The sequence below is a fragment of the Ochotona princeps genome, chromosome 9 (assembly GCF_030435755.1).
Source record: "Ochotona princeps isolate mOchPri1 chromosome 9, mOchPri1.hap1, whole genome shotgun sequence".
Lineage (NCBI taxonomy): Eukaryota > Metazoa > Chordata > Mammalia > Lagomorpha > Ochotonidae > Ochotona > Ochotona princeps.
In genome coordinates this window covers 58,165,151-58,177,290 of record NC_080840.1, presented here as the reverse complement: position 1 = coordinate 58,177,290, position 12,140 = coordinate 58,165,151, and the positions used below count along the sequence as shown (strand labels likewise).

At 46.4% G+C, this 12,140-nt stretch overlaps 1 protein-coding gene across 2 annotated transcripts; it reads left to right on the top strand.

Annotated features, from left to right (window-relative positions):
• The first annotated feature begins 110 nt into the window (after positions 1–110).
• Positions 111–2,998, top strand: RPL7 (ribosomal protein L7). Of its 2 annotated transcripts, XM_058668386.1 has the most exons (7): positions 111–152; positions 781–885; positions 1,132–1,298; positions 1,841–1,978; positions 2,086–2,195; positions 2,429–2,638; positions 2,916–2,998. In XM_058668386.1, exons 2-6 carry the CDS (start codon positions 883–885, stop codon positions 2,635–2,637), a joined length of 627 nt encoding a protein of 208 aa, XP_058524369.1. In that variant the 5' UTR covers positions 111–152; positions 781–882; the 3' UTR covers position 2,638; positions 2,916–2,998. The 2 variants fall into 2 exon arrangements, with proteins under 2 accessions (XP_058524369.1, XP_004588103.2); XM_004588046.3 differs by lacking the exons at positions 111–152; positions 2,916–2,998 and having other exon boundaries at positions 776–885; positions 2,429–2,641.
• The last annotated feature ends 9,142 nt before the right edge of the window (positions 2,999–12,140 follow it).

Below are 12,140 nucleotides of genomic sequence, written 5' to 3'. Positions count from 1 at the left end.
TGTGCAAAGCAAGTTCTCAATGCTGGGTTCTTTTCGGGCTTCTACTAGGACACCTATAGGAGTTGGGGCTTGACTGTCGCAGGCTTTAAGTGGACAGTGCGCATGCGCTGGCTTCCTCTTTTCCGGCTGGAACCATGGAGGCTGCCGAGTAAGTCTCTGTGTCTGCTCCGCCGTATCCTTCTCCATCCCCGTCCGCAGAGGCATTTTGTCTCGTGTTTTCTTTGCATGGCCGTAGCTCGTACCTTGGCCCACTTGTGTCTACGTTTGTGACGTTCTTCGACACGTTGGCGAGCGGCCTCGGCGCGCAGGGCTTGGAGGGCTCGGGGATGAAGTGCCGAGGCCGAGCGTGTGCGGAAGCGGCCGGGTGGAGGGCCGGTCCTGCGGGGGCCACTTTGGGTGGGAAGCTCCGAGCGCCCGAGTCCCGGGGTCGGTGTCCGGCTGGGGCCTGGCCGTCGGGCCGGTGCAAGTGCAGGCCGGAGGCCGGGCCGTGGCTCCGAGGCCCTCGTCGCCCGAGAGGCGGGAGGGCAGCGCTTGTCGGCGGCTCCCCGGGCTAGCGCGATGGTTGTTGCCGTGGACGTTCCTGTAAGCTGGCAGCGAAGGGGTCTGCGTGCGCCGTGGCGGGTGTTGGCGTTCCGACAGTCCTGGCCCTTAGCTGTCCGCGCTGCGGCCATGTGCAGCCTCTGGGGGGGGGGTTCGAACCCGGGTCCGAGCGGCAGGTGACTGCAGGGCCAAAGCTTCGCAGGCGCCCGATCCTCCCCGTGTGCTCCCTCCAGAGAGAAGAAGAAGAAGAAGGTTCCTGCCGTGCCAGAAACGCTGAAGAAAAAGCGGAGGAATTTCGCAGAGCTCAAGATCAAGCGCCTGCGGAAGAAGTTTGCCCAAAAGATGGTGAGTGAACTTTCTGTGGGCGGGCACTTGGTGCTGCAGAAGCCTGGCGTCTGGGTACCAGGGGGTCCCTTAGCATCCTAAAGTGGTTGATGTGTGTTTGGGAATGTGCTGGCATAGTAAGCAAGAAAGAAAAGAAAGAGTCGTGACCCCCCCCCCCACACACACACACCCGGGCAAGTGGGGGAAGTGGTGCAGTGATTGATCAAGGCCCGAAGTCACACGTGTCTGACGGTCGGTTCGTTTCAGCTCCGGAAGGCCAGAAGGAAGCTCATCTACGAGAAGGCCAAGCACTACCACAAGGAGTACAGGCAGATGTACAGAACTGAGATTCGGATGGCGAGGATGGCAAGGAAAGCCGGCAACTTCTACGTCCCTGCAGAACCCAAGTTGGCGTTTGTCATCAGGATCAGAGGGTGAGTGGTATCGACGGCCTTCTCGTTAAAGGTTAGGCCGGCACTTCTGGAAACTGATTCTGTAACATTGGGGTCACACTTTGTGAGGGCTGGCTACAACGGCGGTGTCAATTGAATGGCTTGGTGCTAGTTTTGTAGCCTACTGAAGCAGGTAACCTTTAGAAACATTTGCTGTGTGGTGTTTCAAGTGCTGTAACAACAGTGAATCTCAGGAGAGATCCAAGAGGGGGCTGTGGGGGGGTTCAGGTGTTAAGGCTATGTATCGAGACAGTTTATGTGGAGGTTGTAGTGGTGGAACAGATCACAAGGCTCATGAGAAGGGCGAGCTAAGGTCAGATACTGCAAACAGGGAAAAACAGCTTGATACTTACTGCACTGTTTGCCAAATGAGGGACATGCCAGTGGTTTTGATCTTAGTAGCAGTGGAAGTTGTCTATTTAGGTGAGAGTTGTGTGTTGTCTGAAATTACATTGTTGAGCTTGGGGTTCTCTGTTGATCTTGTGGTAAAACCCAAGTCGACCTGTTGGCACTTTCCATTGCAGGATCAATGGTGTGAGTCCCAAAGTCCGCAAAGTGCTGCAGCTTCTTCGCCTTCGCCAGATCTTCAATGGCACCTTTGTGAAGCTCAACAAGGCTTCTATTAACATGCTGAGGATTGTGGAACCCTATATTGCATGGGGGTAGGTCTGTTTGTCCCTGTTTCATGCACTGGCTATCTGGAAGGATAGGTGTTAGTAGTTAACGATGACTGTCTTTGATCCTTTATGTCTGCCTTTTGCGCTTTCAGCTACCCGAATCTGAAGTCAGTGAATGAGCTGATCTACAAGCGTGGCTATGGCAAAATCAACAAGAAGCGAATCGCCCTGACGGATAACACCCTGATTGCCCGTTCTCTTGGTAAGTTCTGTGTTTGGAATTAAATTATTTTCTGGACCTGCATTTGTTAGGAATCTCCTGTTGTCCCTACCATTAGGATTAATTGACTTGGCTTAAGTAAATACATGTGTTTTGCTACTTTTTTTTAATACTTTAGTTGTAGTGTTATTTACTGTTGGTTAGCTTTTCTCAGCTTGTGATTGTGTTTGTTGGGTGCCTTAGAACTTGGATGACCACAGTACTTCCAATTGCAGGTAAATACAACATCATCTGCATGGAGGATCTGATTCACGAGATCTACACCGTTGGGAAACACTTCAAAGAAGCAAATAACTTCCTGTGGCCCTTCAAGTTGTCTTCTCCCCGAGGTGGGATGAAGAAAAAGACCACCCATTTTGTAGAGGGTGGCGATGCTGGCAACAGGGAAGACCAGATCAACAGGCTTATTAGAAGGATGAACTGAGGTGAGATGCTGCGTCCCTGTTAGGGTACAGGTCATCGTTTGAAAACTTTATCCACCTTGTTAATAGAAGTCTGTACTTTCCTTGGGGAGGGAGAGAAAGCTGCTGGGGACAGTTGGTTATTTTTTTTTTTTCCTCTGGAGGACTTTTCTGTGGGGAGGAAAAGCTGTTTTTAAAGAAAGGGATATTCTTGAAAGTGTAACCAGATTGTTTTGTCCACTTGATTTTGTGTTCATTCTTAGCTGCTAGGTTATTAACAGGTGTGTTTTTCTGCTTTCAGGTGCCTGTTCCGGTATTTTTATAATCTGGTCAGATAATAAACATCAGCTCCACTGAGATTGAAATAAACTATTGTATTGGTGACTTTTGTTAGCCTGCCTTGTCTTCCGTCCACTATCGTGGCAAATCTTCCTGTTTGATGGAATTGTAAGCCACCAACAGACTCAAGTGAAACCGGGCTTCAGATGGTATTTTGAAAAACATTTCCTGATTCACAAGGTTTTTATCTTTGAAAACAAGAATATCTTCTTTTTTTTTAACGTTTCAATTGTGCTACAAGTCAAAACCATCGGTATTTACATAATTTGTAGGTTAAGTTGCATTTAGCAGAAAATGTTGAGCATGTGTGTCTGAGGTTTTCTAAACGATTGCACGAGTTTATTTGCCTTTCCCATTCCATTTTCTTGTTTTGCCTCTTTAGTAGCCCATGTTTAGCGGAGCTACATACTGCTCTGTTACCAAGGGACACTGGTACTTAGGTCTGTAGGTGCAGGTTTTTAAAGCATCTTGAGTTACTAGAAACATTTGAACTGAGAATTGACCTTCTAAACATTCAAGTGTTGTTTAACTCGCCTAGACTAGTGAGTGCCGAGTACAACATGGCCCTGTCAAGAAACAGCTTTTTACGGTTAGTATGCTGTGGCTGGAATGCAAAGTTTGTGAAGAGTAAAAGGCCTCAGATACATAGGGGGTCTTTTTTTGTTTGTTTTTGCATTTATTTGGAGCTATTCTCTGAGTTAATGAGTTTTGTTAGGGTCCATGAGTTCTGTCATGTTCGTTCCATGCTTACAGGTAACAATGTTTTGTCCTATTCGGTTGGTCAACATAATTTTAACTGCTTTGTAGATTTTAAGTAAAGTAACAGCCTTTCCTCGTCACACATTCATTGTGCTGATGGGTAAGCAAAGCTCATAAGGTGTTAGTTCAGAAGATTAGGGAATGCCTTAAGTGGCCTCTACTGTGAAATAGAAGTGGCCCTGTTTATGCAAGTGGTAGTATTTGGAAGGACTATTGCTTAGTAATTTGTTTAAGGAAGTTCTAGGTTCACAGCGACATCCAATATTGTGTTCTTCAATAGGTTGTTTAAAATCATACTAAATGCTTAGAGGAATACCTGGTTCAGATGTTCTGTGTCCTTGTATCAGCCTATTTTGGTGAGCAAGAACACACACAATGAGTGATGCTGTACAGACACATAGAATGAGAGCCTCTTGGGGTATCTGAGGCAACTTTTCAATTTTACATGAAACAATATAAAGATAATAAAAGAAGCATGTTCCTCCCTTCTTTGTTCTTAAATGTATGTTTCCTGTTGCTGCTGTAACAGGGTAACAGGCAAGGAGTAGCTGTCTTGGCAGTTCCTGGAAGAAGTACCAAATCAGTTCCCATTTGTTCAGACCTTCGTCTGAAATACAGTCGGCTTCTATTCTTTGATTTTCTCCTGTCTCAGAAAAATTGGCAAGATTATGTTGTGCCACCTGGGTAATTCCTTCGTAAGGTAGTTAGGTTTAAGTACATCTGCACAGTCCTTTTGGTTGCTACCTAAGGCGTACGTGCTTACTGGCTTCAAGAGTTAGGGCATGGAAATCTTTGGAAAAGTCATGTGGGTTCTTAAGCTATATTCTGCCTCAAATATGTGTAGGTCCTGGCACTTCACTGTGAGCTAGAGCTTCCGGGTGCATCCACCTGTTTGAGAAAAATACTTTAAACTCAAATTCATGTAAGGTTGAAGTCACTTGAAGTAGTGACTAGTACGTGATAGTGTTTGGCAACGTGTTAGTGAAACGTGGTTAGGGGAGGTAGGGTGCCTGAAGTGTGTATTTGTGAGTGTGTATTTAGAGTGTGTGTGGCTGAAATTTGAATTGTATGTGGTTGTTGGTATATAACAGTAACACAGCATGTTGGGTGCAGGAAATGGTATATGCTTTGAAGGTGGAAAGATTCACAAAGAATTTGGAGAAAGATCTTTTATGTACTGGTTCACTTCCCGAAGGGCCACATGGCTCAGGCTGGGTCTCCTGTGCAGGTGTGTGGTCTGAAGAACTTGGGCCATCCAAAGAGTGATGGAAAGTGTGTGTGGAACCAAACTTCCAGAGCTAAAGCTGCAGTTGTAGTGGGCATCAAGAAATGAAGACTGTAGACCATAATTCAGCAGGGGTGGATGTTATGCACTGCGGGTAAAATACTGCTGCTGGATTCCCAGCTACCCCCACAGGTCCCCAACTGCTGCCAGAGTGCACACAGGTAATGGCTAAAGTGTTTGGCCCTCCCTTTTGGAAACCCAAATTGTTCCCAGCTTTGGACCTGGCCCAGCTCTGGGCTGCAGGCATTTGGGGGTGGGCTGGTCTTAAAGCCTTGAACTGTTCCAAAGGATGAGTGCTATGTGGAATGCCAATCCTACTCCTTCCACCCCTTCTCACTAATCCCTTTCCTGTTATTGCACTAGGAGGCAGCAGGCAAGAAAGCCTAGTGCTTGGTCCCCTGCCACCCTCATGGGAGTCCCCATTAGAGCTTCTGGCTTTACCCTGGCTCTGCCCCAGCTGTTTGGGCTTTCAGCCTCCTTGGCACTGCCTTTAAAGTAGATGGAAATTATTAGGAGTACCAGTGTGGAAATTCCACTGCGACATTTTGTGCCGAGGAGACATGACCAACCTTTAACAAGTGGATCAAGACAAAGGAGTCGAAACGAGGAATTGGAATAAAAATTTGGCCTTGTCATCAAGATTGTGCTGGGTGGATGTTGAAATGTCCAGACTTTTCTACTTTGGAAATCCTGGTTGCACTATAAAGTATTCCTTGGTACAAGCTGATGCACATAAAGCTGAAAGTGGAGTACGCCAGCTTCGCTCCACTGTCTAACTGCCAGAGGTACTGTGTACCTTGGGGGTGCCCCGAGCCTAGTTGCTAGGGCTCTCAAGCTCTGGCACCTAGCAACAGACAGGGCGGCATCCACTTGCAGCCTGAGCCACTGGGGCTACAGGTGTGGCAGGTGTTGCCTGCAATCCCAGAGCAAACATTGCTGGGCGAGCATGCTCACACAAAGCAGCACTAGGGCGAACCCCCAGCTAGCCACCCGGCTGTGGGAGCTTGGGTTGGCACTGGTCACCACTGTTGCTCGTGTTGCCAGGTAGCCCTGCTATCCTGTCTGCCAAAGTTGCCAGAGCCTCTGATCTTGGTGCCACAGGCCAGTCACATAAAGAAGCCCACGGTCTGTTTGGAGCTGCAGGGACAGTGAGTGAGGGCACGCTGCTGAATGGGGGCTGGAAGTTTGGGGAGGGCTGGAGGCCTTGCCTAGGCAGGGCTGAGAAGGAAGGTTAGGGACCTTCCCTAAGAAGGGGAGACCCAGGCCTGGGGGAGATCGGCGGTTACGGCAAGGATCTTTGGATGCATGAGGACCTGTGCAGGGCCATCACGTGCAGGGTCTGGTGACGTGGAGTCTGAGCCCTGGGGAGGAGGCCTGGTTGCCAGATGTGGGGCTTGTCTGTTCCCTGCTTGGGTTCTGGTTCCTGTAAGCAAGCATACACATGTGTCCTTCAGGAGGACCTGCCCCTGGAGGTGATCTGCCAACCATCCCTGGGCGTAAGCTGACGGGTGTGTGTGTGCTTTATTCCACACTTGCATGCAGCCACATGGACGAGACCTGGGAAGCCAGCCGTGTTAATTGGATCACACGAATCCCATCTTCAGGGCCAGTTTTGCTTTGGGCCATTTCTGATTAACCTGTAATTTATGTGCTAATTCTTATCTCATTAGGGGCTAAAACTTGTGTAATGCAAATGTATGGTCTGTTATATGGGAACCCAACTTTTGGTGTCATGGTAAACTGGAGAGGCTTTCTGTTGAAAAGTGACAATTTTGTAGGCAGTTTTAGGAAACACAGGAAGCCCTGCTTTGCATCTTTATTGGCTTTTTATGGCTGTTGAAATCTCTTCTGATGGTTTTTTTTTATTTTTCCAAAATACTTAACATTCCCCCTAATAAGTGTCTCCTTTTTGAAATTACATTGTAGCATTGTAGTGCATTGGTACTTCTCATTGAAAGAACAGGGTGGTATATTGAGTTCATTTCCTATTTTAGCCTTTTACTTTTTCTAAAGCTCAGATTTTTTAAGTTATTTGAAAGATGGAGGAGGGGAGAGGGACAGAGCTCATCTGCTGGTTCACTCCCCAGATGGCCACAATGCCCAGGGTTGGGGCAGATCAGAGCCAAGCGCCCGTCCAGTGCTCCCACATGGGCAACAGTAGCCCAAAGACTTGGGTCTTTTGTTGCTTTTCTCAGCCCTTAGCAGGGGCTGGGTAAGAAATGGGGTATAGGTAGCAGCTTTGCTTGCACCGCCACCATGCCAGCCCCAACCCTTTTAAACTCTTTTTAGTTCTCATCCTTCTGTTTTTTTTTTTTTTTTTTAAGATTTATTTATTTTTATTACAAAGTCAGATATACAGAGAGGAGGAGAGACAGAGAGGAAGATCTTCCGTCCGATGATTCACTCCCCAAGTGAGCGCAACGGCCGGTGCTGTGCCGATTTGGAGCCAGGAGCCAGGAACCTCTTCCAGATCTCCCACGCGGGTGCAGGGTCCCAAGGCTTTGGGCCATCCTTGACTGCTTTCCCAGGCCACAAGCAGGGAGCTGGATGGGAAGTGGAGCTGCCAGGATTAGAACCGGTGTCCATATGGGATCCTGGCGCGATCAAGGCGAGGACTTTAGCCACTAGGCCACACCACTGGGCCTGAGTTTTTTTTTTTTTTTAATCATGAATAAAATCATATATGGACTCTTTTTGAAAAATTGCTTCCTGCATGTAACATAGAGAATAACTGCATCCGTCTGCTTAGGTCTGCACTGAGCATTGCACTGAAGCTTTAGTGTATGTTACCATTCCTGAGATTGCCTCCATTTTTTATGAACATAACAATTCTAACACATGGAAAGAATAGTGAGAATTACTAAATCATTTGTGTATCAACTTACTTTTTAAAGATTTGTATTTATTTGAGAGAGTGAGGGCATCTTCCATCCACTGGCTCACTCCCCAAATGGCCACGAAGACTGGAGAGCTTCAACTTTTGTCACATGGGTATAGGAGCCCAATGTCTTGGTCCATCTTCTGCTTTCCCAGGCCATGAGCAGGAAGACGAAGAACTGGAGCAGCCAGGACTCGATCTGGCTCCTGTGTAGGATGTCGGTGTTTCAGGCAGTGGCCTTACTCGATACAACACAGTGCCAGCCCCAAATGTATGTCACTTTAAACATTTGAATAGACCCTGCCCTTCAAAAATCTTTCTTGCTTAAACTGGTCATTAATGGGCTGTGATGAAGTAAAAATGGTATTAGTGTTTGAACACTGGCTTTCTCTTCCTGTCTGCCACACAAAGTGTCCTTGTGCATGACTCGGCTTAGGTAGAGCTTTGAGGGCAGAATCAATCAGAACCCAGGTCCAGTTTGCTCCCTTCCATTGACTGGGAACTGTGTCTCTGCCTGCTTGGGATTACAGCATGGCAAGTCCTTTCTCTTCTAACTGCTGTGATGGGCTGCAGGACAATGCTTACCTTGTTGCCAGTTCCTCTTAGTGGCTCTCTGTATCTTCCTGCTTACATGTGTTTTAAGGCGATCTCTGGCAGTCTTCGTTCTGTCAGATCTGTTACCACCCTAATGCAGCTTCCGACCTTCATTCCCACCCCTGTGTAGATAAATCCTAATAATGCTGTATCTCCAGGCTAAATCTGTCAGCCTTAGTTTTTGCTCCCTGGCTGAAGGCTGTGTATCTCCACTGGATATCCTATATTCACTGTGTTTGAAACCAGGCTCTCCTCATTGACCTCCAGTCCCAGACTAGCCTGTTCTGTTTAAATTATAATTCGCAGTGGCCTAGCGGTTAAGGGCCTCGCCTTGAACGCACTGGGGTTCCATATGGGCACTGGTTCTAATCCCAGCAGCTCCACTTCCCATCCAGCTCCCTGCTTGTGGCCCAAAGCCTTGGGTTCCTGTACCTGCATGGGAGACCTGGAAGAAGTTCCTTGTTCCTGGCTTCAGATCAGCACAGCACCAGCCGTTGCAGTCACTTGGGGAGTGAGTCAGTGGACAGATCTTCCTCTCTGTCTCTCCTGCTCTCTGTATATCTGACTTCGCAATAAAAATAAATATTTTTTAAAAAATAAAAATACATGAATCTATAATTCTGTCATTTTGAGTTGTTTCCTGTTGTCAAACCTCCCAAAGCCATTCACCAGTTTTGAAGTACCTTGAACTGTTAACTCCTCCTTTCCAGTCCCTGCCAGGTTTGTCTTTGTGAAGTGTACCTACAAATCGGTGCTACACATTTGTTTTAAAAACCATCAGTAGCTGCCCATTGCATGCATTTGAAAATACAGACCACTCTGCCCAATCTAGTATTTCTTTCATTCTTGTAAATATACTTGTTTAAACCCCTCTATGTAATTTCATTCTCATGACATCATTCCTGCTTTTTCCTAAAATGCCTCAACCCACATTTCTGCTTTTCTGAATCTTTTAAAAGTCATTTTTCTCATTTATTGTTAGGTTTGAACCTCCTAGAGGACCCATTACTATAATACTTTCGGTATCCCCCTGAGAAGTTTAGTTCTACAAACTTGAAGTTAAATGAGTGGCTACTGCTTTTCCTTCTGCTTTGGAAATTATATGAGGGCAGAGTATTTATCTTTGTATTTCTCATGCACTGATACTAATTTATACATAATACAGGCTCATGATGTGTATTTGAGTAAGTTAGCTAATAGGTTACTTGAGAATCTTGCTGGCATATCACTACCATAGTGACAAACTGATAGCAACATTTTAGTGATTTAATATGTAAAAGCTTATTTCTTGTTCACATGACAACACCAAGGCAGAATGCTCCTGCTCAGCCAGTGGGGGTGTCTGCTATTGTTCTCCAATGTGGGTCTGATTGTAGTCAGCAGATCACTCTTTTACTACATACACGTGTCTTACAACTTTGTTATGTACCTTAAATATACACAATTTTAAAAAACTCAGCAGAAGAGGAAGGAAAAGTCTGGAGAAACCAGACTTTGTTGAGGAAAGTACACTTTTACATCCAGCCAGTGACAATCAGGCACTTCCTTTTTGTGTGTGTGTCACTTTTAAATGTTATTTATTTTGCGTTGCATTGAAAAGCAGAGCAGCAGGGAGAAAAGAATTTTCCATCTGTTGCTTCACTCCGCAAATGGCCTCACTGGCCAGGTGCATTTGAGCCACTCTGCTGCCTCTCAGGATGTTACTAGCAGGAAGCTGGATCCAAAAGTCAAGTAGCCTGGCTTGCTCCAATGTGCTGACATAGGATGCGGGTGTTCCAAGCTGTGGTTTAACTGACTGGGCCACTACATATTTCCCCATCCCCTCAGTACTATTATTTTTAATTTTTAAAATTTTAGTATTGATGATGTTTACATAGTTGATCAGGGTGGGGAGGGCCAAGGATCAGGGGATAGTGCATGGGACCATTGTTTACACATTTTCTTCCCATATGTGAGGGAGAGGGGGATACAAGAACAGAAACCACACCCAGCCTCCCATCCACCGGGGGATGGGGAACTGCCACCTGATGTCATCCCAGCCCCCAGCTCTGGTTTGTGTGCCTGCCAGTATGTGCAGTGGACTGGTCCAATCTGCCCCATATCCCATTGAGATCTTATATACATTGGGCATTGAAGCCTAACAACCCAACCGACTCCATCCTTCAGTACACACTCATGTCAGCAGGTGCCACTTCCTGTCAAGCCAGACCCACCTACCCCCAGTTCTGGTTCTCATATTCACCAGTGGGAGTTGCAGCCCATCAGAGAGCCCACAACCTCCCCACTGGACCCACTCCCTGCCCCAGATCTCTCACTTTCCAAGTGGTTCTGTGGTCTGGCTTGACAGGACTTGCCCCCAGTCCCAGCACTTATCAGCTGATGCAAAAGCAGGCACTTCCTGGGGGTATTATCCACAACTTGACTTGCACATCACTTGCTCAAAACGTTAAGTTAAAACCCTGCTTCTGTAGTCTGGTTGTACTGAAGGATGTGTGTCTAATTTTCTTGTTAGGATTTGTCATGATGGTGCTCTCGCTGTTTGCTTTATTCCCCCAATAGACTGTATACCTTTGTATGTTAATCATTTCTGTGTTCAACTCCTAGCACTATACCTGGCATTATGAATAAATGGCTTTCTCAATGAATCTATTTCTTGTCTTTACATTCACTTAATTATTCTGGTTCACAAAAAGCTGAAAGTAAAAATGATCTCACCATCTGCTGTTTGTTTTTACCCTTTTTTTTTTTTTTTTTTTTTTTTTTTGGACCAAGAAAACAAAGTCTCTTAAACTCACAGATCCTACAGACAAAAGACTTTGCAGGATCACCTGAGTAGGGTTAGGGTAGGTCAGGAGACAGAATGAGCAAGAGTAAGGGCAGGGGTCTGGGACAGTAGCCTAATGGCTAAAGTCTTCACCTTGCATGTGGCAGATTCCTATGTGTGCTGGTTTGTATCCCTGTTGCTCCACTTCCCTTACAGCTCTCTGCTTGTGGCCTGGGTAAGCAGTACCGGACAGCCCAAAGGCTTGGGACCCTGCACTCGCATGGGAGACCCGAAAGAAGCTCCTGGATCCTGGCTTCAGATTGATGCAGCTCCAGCTATTGCAGCTACCTTAGGGAGTGAACCAGCAGATGGAAAATCTTCCTCTCTGTCTTTCCTCTCTATATATCTGACTTTCCAATGGAAAAAAAAAAAAAAAAAGGGCAGGGCCTGGATAATATCAACTTCTCTGTTCTAAAAATATGGAGTTTGCATTTTTCAAGTAAATATTTATATGTGTCAATCATCTTTAGGATAAATTCCTGGAGGAAGAATCCTGAGTCAAAATTATATAAAATTATAAAGACATATGTTTGGGGCAGTGTCGTGGCCAGTGGGTTAAGATGCCACTTGGAACATGGGATCACATGTTGGAGCATTGGTTCAAGTCTCAGCTGCTCTGTTCCTGATTCAGCCGCTAACTAATGCACCTGAAAAAACAGAAGTTGACCCAAGTGCTTGGGCCCCTGCCATCCATTTGGGAGACTCAACCTTGCTCCTGGCTATAGCCTGGCCCAACCCCAGCTGTGATGGCCTTTTGGGGAGCAAACCAATGGATGGAAGATCCCTTTCTCTGTCTCTGTCACTTTTCCTTTGAAATCAATAAAAATAAATCTTAACAAAGAGCACA

Excerpts from the sequence above, each read along its gene's own strand:
- RPL7 (XM_058668386.1), top strand. Across the intron at positions 1,979-2,085 it reads GAACCCTATATTGCATGGGG|CTACCCGAATCTGAAGTCAG; the intron begins GTAGGTCTGTTT and ends TTGCGCTTTCAG. Across the intron at positions 2,196-2,428 it reads CCTGATTGCCCGTTCTCTTG|GTAAATACAACATCATCTGC; the intron begins GTAAGTTCTGTG and ends TTCCAATTGCAG.